Source organism: Stenella coeruleoalba (genome assembly GCF_951394435.1).
Source record: "Stenella coeruleoalba genome assembly, chromosome: 13".
NCBI lineage: Eukaryota > Metazoa > Chordata > Mammalia > Artiodactyla > Delphinidae > Stenella > Stenella coeruleoalba.
In genome coordinates this window covers 58,899,058-58,914,347 of record NC_137159.1, presented here as the reverse complement: position 1 = coordinate 58,914,347, position 15,290 = coordinate 58,899,058, and the positions used below count along the sequence as shown (strand labels likewise).

Here is a 15,290-nt window from a genome sequence, read left to right as displayed (position 1 = left end):
ACATTTCTTTTTAAATTGTAACAAAATTTTCTTCAGAAAGGTACGCAGAAAGTGATTAAAACTGAGTGCTTTCCTGGTCTCATGAAAACACTAAACAATCAGAAAGATAACAGATAAAAAAATATATAGTACTACCTCTTGTGTCTGGGTTTATCCATGATGTTGCACAGTGAATTTTCAAGGGACATCCATTAAAAACCTTTGAAAAACATGCACCCATCTGGAAAAAACAAAAAATAACCAAATAAATCTAACGAGTCCTAGTCATTTGCCTTACAGTGGTATCACAAAGGTTTCAGGCACAACTGTCAGATGATATAAGATTTTACTTAGAAGAATCATTTTATGCTTCCTATCTTCTCAAATAAACAAAGCAGTAATAGCAACTAATTCTGCACAATAATTGCTTACAGAAGAATTACTTACACGTCCCACATTAAGAGTAATACAATACTCTCTGGTAAGAAGGAAATTATAATCTCTACAAAGGTGAAAATTTTCTTACTTGGTTTCATGAGCCTAAAAATAGCACTAAGCACTGAATTTAATATTACAAAGTGGAAAAGGTATGGTTGATTTGAAATTCATATACGGACTTTAATCTCAAAACAGAGATGTACTTTTAAAAAAAGTTGAGCAATCTGATTATTTTCCCTGGAAGGATTCAACAAAAAGCTTTAGTTTTTGATGTTAATATTTATTTATCAAGCTTATTTACAAACCTTTCAGATAATAAATACCTTATAGTGAAAAATAATATCACTCATTTGAACGTTTTTTGATATTCAAAGAGTAAGATGTTAATTTTGAAATTATTGTTCTGGTTAGAATAAAAAAATACAAGAAAGCTTACCCATTTAATTACTTTTACAAACAAAAACTTGGGGAAAAAAGAATACAGAAATATGTGGTAAGGACAGCATCGTGCATCATTTTAGAGCAGGGATGTTTTCTTTACCAACAGGGAGATAATACTGTGAGCGATTACTGTTGACTACAGTGGATTAAAAATATTAACACAAAATAATCAAAATATTAAATCTTAAGATTTCCTTTTTACTCACAGAAACCTACCAACCAGTATTTTTTTTTTTTGAAGACGTTGGGGGTAGGAGTTTATTAATTAATTTATTTATTTTTGCTGTGTTGGGTCTTCGTTTCTGTGCGAGGGCTTTCTCTAGTTGTGGCAAGCGGGGGCCACTCTTCATCGCGGTGCACGGGCCTCTCACTATCTCGGCCTCTCGTTGCGGAGCACAGGCTCCAGATGCACAGGCTCAGTAGTTGTGCCTCACAGGCCTAGTTGCTCCACGACATGTGGGATCCTTCCAGACCAGGGCTCGAACCCGTGTCCCCTGCGTTAGCAGGCAGATTCTCAACCACTGCGCCACCAGGGAAGTCCCCCACCCAGTATTTTTAAGATTTTAGTTCCCAGAAAAGAACAATAGCCTGGCAATACCACCAGGTGGTAGGAGACCAATAAAAAATGTTTTTATGGTGTAGGGCAGAAATTATATCACTTAACTAACCCTGATAATTATCCTTTAAGATAGGTACCAAAATTCACATATTAAGGTATTGCTAAACCCCTTAAAAATCCAAATGACAAAATGAGGTACAAAACAATCAAACCAGTCCCAACTTAAAGCTAGTTTGTATAGTTGGTCCATAGTTATCAGCTCTTCCCTGTCAACTGTATATCTGATAAAGGAATTTCATCTTGTAGCCAACAGGAAATCTCATCCCTATTGTATACATAAATCTCTAGCCTCAGGAGCCCTTTACACTCAAAACTTCTTTTTGTAAAATGAGGTATGATTATTTAGATCTTTATACTAATTAAAAGGTAGAGTTAAAAAGTAAAAAGGCTAAATAGTAGAGTTGGGAGGTTAAAAACCAGAAAAATTATGGACATTGTCTAAACTAGTATTACATAAGGTTTTAGATTAGAGATTTGTATCAGCGAAAATGTAGTTCTATCCATACTAACCTAAAATTACATTGAGTTAATATCATTTTAATCCTAAAAAGGACAGCATGGTATATATAGATATAAAAAACCTACAAGGACTATAACATAGGACATTTACGTTCTAGTTCTAGGTCTGGTTAGAGTTGGGTGCTGTTTTGTGATCTTGGTGACTAAGATCTTTGGGTCTCAGTTTCATTCATGGGCAAAAAATAGAGTTTGGGCCAGATGCTCCTTCAATGTTCCCTCTAGTTCTAAAATTCTATGTTTTTGATAACTGTGGATTTTTCACATTCCTTCAAAAATATGTGCAAAGAAAATATTAATAATTTTTGAATAAAGCAGCTTTTTAAAATGTATAATTTATCGTAATTTTCTTTTGAAAAGTTACTTTTCAGATATAATCAATTAATATGTAAATTAGCAATCTTTTAGTTTTTTTCAATAATAATGGATTCTTTCAAACAGGCAAAAAAATCCAACCAAAGGTACACATTCAAGCAGTTATTTGTCATTGTATTTAGTTTGAGAACTTAACCTATTTGGTATTTATACTTACGTGCACTTTAGGTGTTGGGGGTAGGCCGTTACTAATAGGCTTCTAGAAAAAGAACACATGCATGATTATACTTCTTGTTGTTTGGTATATCAGTACTGTATTTCAAACACATGTATCAGAATAAAATACATGAATACATTCTCTTGGTCAAACAAAACATTATAGATAATACTGAAGTCCCCTATAATCCTTTCACACTCCACTTATTCCTAGTACCTGGCCCCCAAAATGGTTTATTGTGTATCCTTCCAAACTTTTCTCTAGGCAATTATATGTACTCATGTATTTGTGTATCCTTCCAGACCTTTTTGCACATATTTATATACATGTCCCCACAGAAATACTGTTTTTGTGTGTGTTTTAGAACATAAACAGTTATTCACTGTTTATCAACTTGTTCTTTGCCTTAACATTGGGTCTTGGACAGCATAAGTACATTGACTCATTTGCTTTAACTGCAGCACAGTATGAATATAACATACTTTATTTAGCAATTCCCTAATTGTTATTGGATATTTAAAATTATTTTCAAATTTTTACTATAACAACAATGTGGAAATGATCACCCTTGCACATACCTTACTACATGTGTGAATGTTTTTTTTAAGGGTATGTTGTGAGAAGTGAAACTTCTGGAATATGGGGTCTGTACCTTTACATTTTAGTGGATACTGACTGCCAAACTGCCTTTCCAAGTGCCCACTTCATATCGCTCCCACCAGCAATGTACGGGAGTCCTGGTTCCTTATGGTCTCACAGACACTTAATGTTCTCAAACTGATAACAGTTTTTACAGGAGTAAAAAATGTTTTCTCCTGTGTTTCTCGTTAACTTGCATGCCACTGATTGCTAGGAAGGTTGAGAATCTTTTTAAAAAACAGTTTTTCCTCTTCTGTGAATTCTTCCCACCCCCGCCCCCTTTTTTTTTTTTAACTGAGTTACCTTTTTCTTATCTATTTGTTGGAGCTCCTTATATATCTAGACTTAAATACTTTATCTGTTATATATATATTACAAATGTTTTCTCCTAGTCTGCACATTATGTTAACCTTGTTTACAGAGTGTTTTGTCAAGTGAAGTTTTAAATTTTGATGGACTCAAATGCATGAATCATTGGTCATAGTATACTGATAATTTAAGGAGAGGAAAAACAGCACATCGCTCATCTATTACAATATTCTCAACAGTACCAGAAATTTCTCCAAGGGGCTACATTCCTGGGGTATATGATTTATCCCTGGAGAAGGAATCTCCTTGGGAGAGATTATAATTTAAACGTAAATTTAATGAAAGTCTAGGTTTCTTTTGAGGTTAATCTTAACAGCGTTTTAAGGAATGACATTATAATTTTTTCTCAATCTCATATAAATCAGAATTGTTTAAATGAGACCAAAATTAAAAAGCTACTGTTAATTGATTTCATATACATGATACAAATGAAATATTCTGTGTAGTACTACTTACATGAGTAACTTTTAGACATTTCTAAAATTAAGACTATGAAATTTTACTTTGTAGATATGTTTATGAGGATGTACAGCCTAATACTGCCATCAATTTCTGATCATTTTTTTCCATTTTGCAAATGATTTATGTACTTATTTTTTATCACATATCATCTATTTTAGCAAAACATCATTTTTAATTAGGGAGCTCTGAATGTTCTGTCAGATTTAACTTAAGTACCGACAGAATTGGCTGTAAATAATTTCAAGAAGCTGCACAAACTGTAATCATGTTTCAATATACCAGGGATACTGTTTATCCTGATACAGTCATGACATATTTATTTCAGAATTATTGGGACTGTTAGTTTAATTACTAGTTCCTTATCCTGATAAAATAAGGTAATAGAAAAAGTGAATTAAAAGTGCATAAATTAAAAAATGTATTCATCTCTCAAAGGTTATTATACTGTGTTGCAAAATCATTAGGCTGCATTTTTATACTACTACATTAGCAGGGCTGCTAAAATTTAAACTGATGAAAGCAAAAAGGCACTACTCAGTTGGACAGACTTCATAAATCCTATTATTCCTACAGGACATTTCACTTTTGTTAAAAATGTCTTAAGTTTCACAAATTACAATGCATAACCCCAGTCAAGTGCTTTAACTGAATTATAAAAAATGGTATGTCATATCTGTAGTGAAATCTTATGAAAGATACAGAACAAAAGCCTCTAGCAATGTGCTTAGTGCACAAAGTATAGCTGTATGCACATAACCATATGTCCTGTAAATTTCTAGAAAAATAACCAATGTCATTATACACAAAAACTTCCCCCAAAATACTGTCTTGTGATCTTGTTGGCAACCGCTGAATTGGGAATTTTAAGGATTTTTTTTTGTTTTGTTTTAAGTTCTATGATGATGGACAAATGTTGCCTGATGATTAAGAGTAAATTCTTTACAAATGTTAACAATTTTTAATCTCCCTGATAAATTCTATTTATGTTTTAGTAGTTATGTCATAGTGTTTTATCTAACATTTGTAACAGGAATAGCTGGTAAGGCTAACTTCACCTTTCCTAAAGTGATATCTTATATCTACTAGAAAATAATCTTAATTTTTCTTCCTTGTTAGCTATTTTATTTGAGTAAGAGTAGTAATATCACAAATTATGTAACAGAAATTTGTCCTGAGGTAGAAGCTATGGCTTTCCTTATCTGTCCATGTCCTTCCTTCAGTAAGTTCATTAGACTGTAAAAGCAATGTATAAGAATCATTCTAATCAACAAGAATAATATTTTCTCAACAATCATAAGAATACTAAGTGTTTATCTGTATGCAGAGGTCACATTTTATAATATGCAATATAACAAATTGGCCTAAATAATTTGAAGAGTAGAAAGCTTTCATTCACGTTTACCATAGCGAAGTCATTTTTTTCAAGATTTAAACAGTCTATTATCATTATAATTCATATATTAAAATATAAACATACAAATTTAAACTATATAATTGTTAGAGTTCCATCAATTATAACTGCAAAACTAATTTAATAGTGAAAAAGGAAACACATATAAGTAGAGCTTATGAATATAAATACCTACTGGTACATCTTTCTTTTCTTTCCTCGCAAGGTTTGTGCCTCTGTGGTCATTCTGTTGTTGATATAATGAACCGTCTCGTTCACCGTTTAACTGGAAGGAGCTCACTCCATTTCCTTCAGTAAGATATATTTAAATATATTAGAAAAGGATTAATTTTTATGAAAATTTTCATTCAGAAAATTATCAAGTAGGAAACAAAAAATATTATCTCTGGGACAGTTTCAGCCTTCATTTGGGATTACCCTATCAGAATATTTACTACTGTAAAAAGTCTTTTATATATATGTTCTTCTACTTTTATCTCTATTTCTTTCACATATGCAAATTAAAATTCAGGCTGTATCTAAGTACATATATTTGTGTTAAAAAGAAAAGAAATACTGAATACATAAGTACTTTCAGGAAAGGGGCAATTTATAGTCTGTTATCCAAGAAACATTAGTTGCTCTTTTTTTAATTGCTTCTTTTGCATAACACACAAGACACTTTACAGTATTAAAACAGTACCTTCTAGTATTACTTTGGAGGCAAATACCTAGCAAATACTGACAATCATTTTTCTAAAAATGATTAAATGAAATAAAATAAAGGAGTCAGGCAAGGTATCCTCTTCTTTTTCTAAAACAGTAGTAGCCTAGGACCAAACACATTTTCCTTGTTGGTTCAGAGTTTAATTTCTTTTGTTGCCACACTCTAGATATATAACGAATTGGGTACAAACGATTCTCCAAAAGAGGGAAGGCTAGATATGAAATGAGAAAGAAAAGGCAAAATATCCCAGACTGGGTCATAGGTAATCCTGTCATAAAAACACTTCAAACTATGAGGCAAAAAGCAGAAAACATCTCTAGAGCCATTGCCTTCCTTCTCCCTTCCACAAAGGAATTTCAAATAATCTCTTAAAAGGAGTCCCTCCATTTATTTCACACATTATGAAAACCTGGCAACATTCTTATTTCACCTTCCCTTCCCCCATTACCTAAAGCAACAGGCTTCTGTGGAGGTAACCTGGGAGGCGGTGGCCTAGGTGGAACTTGGGAGGGCTTTGCTGGGCTCTCTGATGTGGGACATCTCTTGATTGTTCCTTGATTATCATCCTCAGTAGAATGAGTTTCCTGTGGTATGAATATGGACTTAGGCTGAAATAATACAGAAAAGGAGACCAATGATTAAACATGAAATTATTCGTGTTTCATTAAACGTGAAAAATACTGAATATCTGCCCTGAAGTAAATATTATTATATATCAGAGGCTTGCAAACTGTGTTTACTAGTCGAGTTTCAACTCTTATTGGATTATTCAACTATCTGGTTCAGGTAATCTTAATATATATCCTAAAAATGTACACCTAAAATATTTTCTCAGGAAAAAAAAAGACCTGTTTCTATTAATTCCGCACAAGCCTGCCCACTTAGACTTGCCAAATAAAAATATTCTGGTCTTTACGATCCCCAATTTAGATGAGTCTCCTTTTATTTTAAACATTCAGGCTAATCAAAGTTCAGCTCCTTACAAGGCTAATCTAAACTGTCTCTTTAAGGTGACTCATTATCTTTTATGTTAATGCTTAATCTTTCAGACAGGGGGCAGAAGAAGATGCCAATTAAAATTTTATCAAATGAGAGAATACTAACTCAGCAATATGGGATACCTGGGGAACTCTGTGCAGACAATGGAAAAACCTTCAGTCAGCTGAAGGTTTGGAGAATTTATAAATTCTTATAATGTGTCCCTTATTAGGAAGACTGCTCAGCACTTATCTCTTTGAAATTCAGATCTCTGTATTTCTGCTAACGTAAAACTGAACAAGCAAGAACAGTCCTATTTACCTGGGTGAATCGTGATTTTCTTAAAAGTAAAATAAAAACAAAATATAGTAATACATTGGATATCTAGACTGGTCAGACTCCAATTCTCATTTATAAATCAATTTATAATTGATTTCAAACCTTACAACTCATTTTATAAACAGTCCATTTTATAATTAGAATTTGCTATGCATATGAACTTAATCAGTTGCTAGTAGATTATAGATTTTGAAGAAAAAAATCTTATTAAAAGTATGAGTTTTCTAACCCAAGTGAAATACTAATCCATTAACTTAATCATTTTCATGTACAAATTTCTGGAACTTATTATTTAGAATAAACACCAAATGACAAGTTGGATGATTTAAAAAAGACAAAAACAATCACAATTGTCTACTTATATCATGGTTAGTAACTTCTTCATGACTTTTCTTTGTGGATCCCAAGTTTAAATAAGCCACAGAGTAAGTATTAATACAGTATTAAAGTGGCAGACACACATACACAATTCAAACCGAGAAACAAATCTGCTTACCTTTGGTGGCAAAGGAGGTGGAACTTTTGCTTTCATGGTTGAACTATAAAAACATAAACACTTAGAATCAGAACTCGTCATTTTACAAACAAATCATTACTAAAATATGATTATTTTTTAAAGATATGGAAGAAAATTTTGTATAAACAAGTTTCTTTTTCTAAGGTTATGAGCGATTTTCAAAATACTTTGTGAAATGTTCAAGTTATGCTAAATGAAGTATTATTCAAAAGTAACTGAGTAGATATGCTTTCCTTTTTTTTTTTTGCGGTATGCAGGCCTCTCACTGTTGTGGCCTCTCCCATTGCGGAGCACAGGCTCTGGACGCACAGGCTCAGTGGCCATGGCTCACGGGCCCAGCTGCTCCGTGGCATGTGGGATCTTCCCGGACCGGGGCACGAACCCGTGTCCCCTGCATTGGCAGGCGGACTCTCAACCACTGTGCCACCAGGGAAGCCCTAGATATGCTTTCTTGTTTTCAAATATTATTTTAGTAATTAAAACTGGAAAAGATAGCCACAATTCCAATTTATATCAATTGAAAGGTAAATAATATAAAAACACAAGCAACAGTTGGTTTAAGGAAAAATAGCAAAATGATATAAAAATATATTACAATGTAAGCTTCATTTTTACTGTTAGATATGGAATATCTCTGATGAAGCTCATCAAAAGCTATATACATACTCTATGAAATTACTGGCAGAATATTTTGGTTGAAGCTAAGATTCCTTACAACTCAGAACTGGAGTTTTAGAAGTACTAAAAATTAAAAGATTATGGAGCATATACTCTCAGATGAGGAGACTGAGGCCCAGAGAGGTTAAGTGACCTGATTCAAGGTCACAGAGTGGTGAGATAGAAAGGAAAATCAATGCCCCAGCTGCTTCTCAGGTGTTTCTGTCACTCTACCATGAAACTGCATCTTTCTTTAAAAACAAACAAAAAACAAAACCCCCAAAACTAAAAGGACTAAATATTAATAATTACGTAAGTGAAAATATTCTCCCCTCAAAAATACATTTATATCCAAATTATTTATTTGAAACATATCAGATGAAATTTAATCAACTATATAGTAAGACTCTTTGTAGCTGTAGTAATAATTACAGCTATTACTGACTAATTTATAACATTAAACTACAGGATATGTTTTACTGTCTTTGTAAATGTTTTTCAAAGTTCTTTTTTTATCAACTTGTGCTATGGACTGAATTGTGTCCACTCAAAATTTGTAGGTTGAAACCCTAACCTCCAATGTGCTTGTATTAGGACACAGGGCTTCTAGGAGGTAACTGAGGTTAAATGAGATCATATGGGTGGGGAGCGAATCCAACAGAATTGGTGGCTTTATAAGAAGAGGAAGAGATCTCGATCTTGATCTCTCTCTGTCTCTCTGTGCACAGACTGAGAAAAGGCCATGTGAAGACACAGCAAGAAGGCAGCTGCCTACAAGCCAGGATGAGGGCCCTCACCGGGAACTAAATCTGTGGGCACCTTATCTTGGACATCCCAGCCTCCAGAACTGTGACAAATCTCTGTTGTTCAAGCCACTCAGTCCATGATATTTTGTTATGGCAGCCTGAGCTAAGACATATTTTGGTACTAAGAAGTGGGGTGCTATTGTAATAAATACATAAAAATGTGGAAGCAGTTATGGAACTGGGTAATAGGTAAAGGCTGGAAGAGTTTGGGGGTACATGCTAGAAGTATAGACGTTAAGAGCAAGAGGTCAATGAGAAAAGAGGAGAGCCGGTGAGAAAGCTTCCATCTTCTTAGAGAATACACAAATAGTCATTAACAGAATGTCCTTTAATGGATATTAAAGGCCATTCTGGTGAGGTCTCAAGATGGAAATGATGAACGAGTTATTGGAAACTGGAGGAAAGGTAATCATTGTTATAAAGTGGCAGAGAACTTGGATGAATTGTGTTCATGTTCTAGTGTTTTGTGGAAGGAAAATCTGCAAGGGATGAAATCGGATAGTTAGCTGAGGAGATTTCTAAGCCAAGTGCTGAAGGAGAGGCTTGGTTCTTTCTAACTGCCTACAGTGAAATGTGATTGTATTTGGAGATAGTGCTTCTGGGAGGTAATTAAGGTTAACTGAGGTCATAAGAATGAGGTCCTAATCAGACAGGACTGGTGGCCTTATAAAAAGAGGGAGAGAGATTTCTCTCTTTGCATGCACACACTGAGCAAAGTCCATCTGAGGACATACTGAGAAGGCAGCCACCTGCAAGCCTGGAAGAGAGCTCTCACCAGGAACTAAACTGTCCAGCAGCCCAGCCTCCAGACCATGAGAAATAAAAACCAGTCTATGGTATTTTGTTAAGGATGCCCGAACCGACTAATACAATTAGAACAGAGAAAAGGAAAGAAACTGTGGTACAACCCATGATACTATATTATTAATGATATTAAAATTACTTCAATATTAAGCTGCCAGATTTACTAAATCAGGTCAAATGACACTTTTTCTTTTACCAAAAATGGAAACAGAACTTACTGTTTAGATTCATCATCATCCCCTTCATCATCTTCTAAATGTGCCACATGCCCTCTAAGGATAAAGAAGGATAATTCCACTGTTACCAAATGGACTTTACCACCAAAACAGCTTAAGAAGAAATTTTAGAAAATGCAGGAAGGGCTACTGTAGGACAGAATTTTATTTCTATGTCTTTACAGGATTCAGGATATTAAAACAACAACAACAACACAATCTTAGGCTACATGATAGAGAAGGGGGTAAAGGACTTTACTCATCTGTAACAAAGTATTTTAAGCTTAATTAAAAATTAAAGTTACCGCTGATGTAATTCTTCTTCAACAGACTTCAGAAGACTCCTTAGGAGAAAAATAAAAATTAAAAATAATGTGAATAAAGCAAAGAAATACTAAGTACAATTTTTCATCACTTTAACCTTATCTATAAATTTAAAACACTTTTTTACTATTCACTAAAAACTTGCTGTAACGATCATCGTTATACCATAAAACATCAGGTTATATTTAATGAGGTATCTATTTTCTGTTGCTAATGTCTTTATACATGTATTTTAAATGAACAAAATAAATCCAAGTGTTTATTGAAAAATACCAATTCAGACAAAGGACAACCCACCATGAAATGTCACAACTGGGACTGACAAAACAATAATTGCAGGGTCATAGTCAGGGGTTTCCAGGATTTAAATTTTACCTGGAATATTCTACCTGACACCTGAAATTATATTTTCTTTTTCTTAATGTAAGAAAGGTGACACACTTTAAAAAAACATCATGCTCTCAGGCAATCCTACAAAATGAAACTCAACGTGTTGGATCTCTGCAAAAGCATGCATGCATGTGATGTGAATACATGAATGTAGTAGCACTTTGCTTTCACAGAAGACACTCACTTACCTGAAGTATCTGTTCTCCAGTGGTGTACTGGCAAACACATTTACACTTTTGGGAGACTAAGCCTGTATCAGACCAGGTGCGAGGATTTTATCATTAGGAGCAATTTATAAAACTTTGATATTCAGGAACGTAAGAGAGAACTCACGGCATTCCTGAAGTTCCCTTACTTCTTTTCACTGCAAGTTCATGCAACATACCTCCTATATTATACTCTTCAAGCATCAGAAACTCAATAGCCTTCTTAAAGCTAACGAGATAGAAATACGGTTACTGACAGATTACTGTGGTAAAAGTGATTCAGCAGAAAATTTACTCTCCTCTAATCATTTCCCCTTCCTATATATAGTGGAAAAAACTGCCCTCAGAATTATCAAAGCATAAAACCAGAGAAACTGAAAGGTATGGTTAGCTGGTATGAATAATTAATAGAATAGACTTTAGCCATCAAATGTTTTAATTAGGATAGTTTAATAACAATTTAAGTATTAAAAAGTGAAGAAGTTTTAAATCTGGACTTGTAAATGACATAGGAAAACCATAAACTAATTGCAAATCCTATTTTGCAGATAAAAAAATTAAGGTACTTCAGTCAAATGTATTACCTATTCACAAAGCTCTTCAAGGACTAGCTCTAAGAAGACAGGACTTCTACCTAGAGGCAGTATAGCAAAATGATGACAGGTTGTGAAGCAAAGACAGCCTGAATCTGAATCCTGCCTCTGCCACTGTAAGCTATGTGGCCTTCGATAAGTTACTCTGATTTTCCTAAGCAAAATGGGAATTACAATAGTACCTATGTCAAAATGTTTATCTGCAGATACAATTAATTATTTCTTTGAATAGTATTTCAGAGCACAGTAAGTACTCAATTAGTGTTTTCTTTATTATTATCAACTAAGTTACATTTCTCTAAACCAGCAATTCTCAAAGCACGGTCTGGGGATCCTGGGGGTCCTATAGGGTCCGGTAAGAGGTCTGCAAGGTAAAAAAACTATTTTCATAACCTAAAGCACTTTTTTTCTTTTTTTACTCTTAATTCACTCTTTTTCTTTCTTTTTTCACTCTTATTATTTCATTGAGAATGAAACGCTGGAGTTTTCTGGAGACTATGAGATGTATGATATCATAATAGATTAGTAACAGATATGAGAATCCAGCTGTCTTCTATTAAGCCAGACGTTAAGGAGATCTGCAAAGAATATAAAACAATGCCACCTTTCTTACTAATATTATTTTGTTTCAGGAAAAAAACAGCTATTCTTCATAAAAAATGTTATTTGTGGTCCTCAACAAAACGTTTGCTGTATTATACTGACATATCTAAAGCTGCTTCTAAGTCTCATGAGAGGAACAAAGTGGTGTTGCAAAGAGGGTACCATTAAGAGGTGGCATTTGAATTGGTTCTTTTTTTTTTTAAAGACTTTTTTTGATGTGGACCATTTTTAAAGTCTTCATTGAATTTGTTACAATACTGCTTCTGTTTTATGTTTTGGTTTTTTGGCAACGAGGCATGTGAGATCTTAGCTCCTGACCAGGGATCGAACCCACACCCCCTGCATTGGAAGGTGAAGTCTTAACCACTGGATCACCAGGGAAGTCCCTGAACTGCTTCTTAAAGATGAGGAATTTTTTAATACACACAAAATTTTTTTTATGGTAACATGGAATGAGTATATTACTATTTGAAATAAATAAATATTTTGAAAAGTTTTCAGTTTAAATTTCCAGTACTATAAATATTGATATTTATAAGTGATATAACCAAAAGCTCATTGGAATCCTTAATAATTTTTAAGACCATAAAGGGATCCTGAGACTAAAAATTTCGGAAGCACTGCTTTAAATTATTTTACCAAATTAAATGTAATATCTCTGAACTGTACAGTGGGCTTTCACATCATCTTAGAAGATGTGAAAACAAACTTTTTCTTAAGCATGTGACAATATTTTTCGAGCCATTTCTTTTTCCAGTAGAGAATATTAGCATTTGAAAATAATTAAGAGGAGAATTTAAATGTAGTTTATTTTCAGTTTACCATATTTAGTTGGACTTATATGGCATTCTACTTTTTAAAACATTATCTTCCTGGGAGTATACGTTCTGTAAGAATAAGAGAACATGAAAAAGCAGCTATCCTAAGGCTAGGGACTCATATGTATATTTTTAAATTCATTTACTTGTAAATTTCCTACTATGTGTTACGATATTTTGTTAATAAAGTTACAGAATTCATGAAGTCTTAATGAAAAGTAGAAAATATGATTTGCTTTTCAGTTTTTATAAAAGAGAAAATGAAATATGGCTAATTTGCATAAAGGTTCATTTATACCGTATCTTGAGAGCATTGGAGAAAAATGTGATACTGATTTAATCACCAATACTGGATGTGACATAATAAATAATGTCACTATTCACTGGTCTACTTGGATTCCTCTATTATGGAATTCTGAGAAAGTAATGAATAAAACAAAACAAAAATGATGCCCTCATACTGAACTACTAAGTCAACTGAAAATGACCAGAAAATCTGGATGAAGAGGTTAAAAATGGAAAAACATGCAAACATAGATCATAGATTTAACTGATAAAGTGAAGAAACTGATAGGGAGAGAAGTCAAAAACCACCACCAAAGTTTTTGGCATCTTTGAATTAGCTGCTGGTTACTAGAACCATTCAAAATTGCCTAACTGACTCAAAACAATCTGTAAGTACTGCCCTGATTAGATGTGAGAACAAACCAAAAAACTTCCCTATTTCTTTAAAACCAAAAACCAATTTTATTCTCTCATATTCACTTGCTCTTACAATCAACATTTACTGAGTAAACACTACAAATAAGGGCAACTAATGTGTATTAAACCCTAAATGTGCTAAATGCTTTGCAATGATTATTCCATTTCACCCTTAGTATACTATGAGGCAGGTACTATTATAATCCCCATTTATTAGAGAAAATTGAGGTAAATTTCTCCAAGTTACACAGTTTATAGCAAGAGACAGTTCTGACTCTGGATCTGGCATTTACTACTACTATACTTAATTATGCCAGGAATTTCTTTTCACTATTATTTAAGTCTTTAGAAGAGAATTTATTTTTAGAACTTTTGCTCTACATTAAAAACAAAATCAGAAATAGAGTTTTCTTTTAAAAATAGTATTTTGTTGGTTTAAATAGTCAGAAAAGTTGACCCCAATAATAACAATTCAAAAGAAAACAACCCAGTAAGTCAAAACACATATGCATTCTGTTAAAAAAACAAACAAACTTAGTTCCTGCGTGGTCTGGAATAGGCAGAAACCCATAAATGGAAATCTGTCTGCCTGATCACCTACGGAGAAAGCAGGAAATCCTGTGAGTTTTAAAACACTGCCTAGTCACAAGAATAAAGCAGACATAGCAGTACAGTAAGAGAAGTGCTACATCCATGCTCATGTCACATGTATGTATATACCTGTACACGAAACACAGCCAGGGCAAACTTTGGGGCAACCTACCTTGCCAGTGATTCGTTATATAGAATAAAGTTCCTTAAGCAGGGATCCAATTAATCAAAAAATGAAGGTTGGGGAAATTATTAACATTTACCTAGCCAAAGTAACTATATAATATGAAAATGTCTAACAATCAAAAAATCAGACAATGGGGACTAAGGAATCTAGAAAAGCATTTAATGATAGGCCATTTTGGGGGTATTTTTGCAAGTATATAATATAAAAATATATTTAAAATAAACCAAAGTAAATGAAATATTTTTCAAAATTATACAATCTCTTAAAAATACATCAAACTTTGCTAACAAGATCCTTAAAACTAGTGACCTGAAATTTAGACAAAATAACACAAAAACACATCAGAATTTATTTGCTAACCCATTATGAGACAAACTTTCCTTTGTTGCCCATCAACAAATCAAGACAAACTATAAACAGCAAATGTTACTATTTTGATAAAATTTCA

General features: G+C 33.3%; 1 protein-coding gene across 4 annotated transcripts in view; it reads right to left on the bottom strand.

The window, feature by feature from the left end:
- MAP4K3 (mitogen-activated protein kinase kinase kinase kinase 3) overlaps positions 1–15,290 on the bottom strand; it is a 189,891-nt gene that overhangs the window by 24,136 nt on the left and 150,465 nt on the right. For all 4 annotated transcript variants that reach the window (XM_079940535.1, XM_079940536.1, XM_079940537.1 and 1 more), the window contains 7 exons: positions 10,734–10,772; positions 10,432–10,485; positions 7,926–7,968; positions 6,561–6,720; positions 5,582–5,694; positions 2,526–2,567; positions 136–220 (listed from right to left, as the gene is read on the bottom strand). In XM_079940535.1, coding sequence (XP_079796661.1) covers positions 136–220; positions 2,526–2,567; positions 5,582–5,694; positions 6,561–6,720; positions 7,926–7,968; positions 10,432–10,485; positions 10,734–10,772 — 536 coding nt within the window. The remainder of the gene's footprint in view (positions 1–135; positions 221–2,525; positions 2,568–5,581; positions 5,695–6,560; positions 6,721–7,925; positions 7,969–10,431; positions 10,486–10,733; positions 10,773–15,290) is intronic.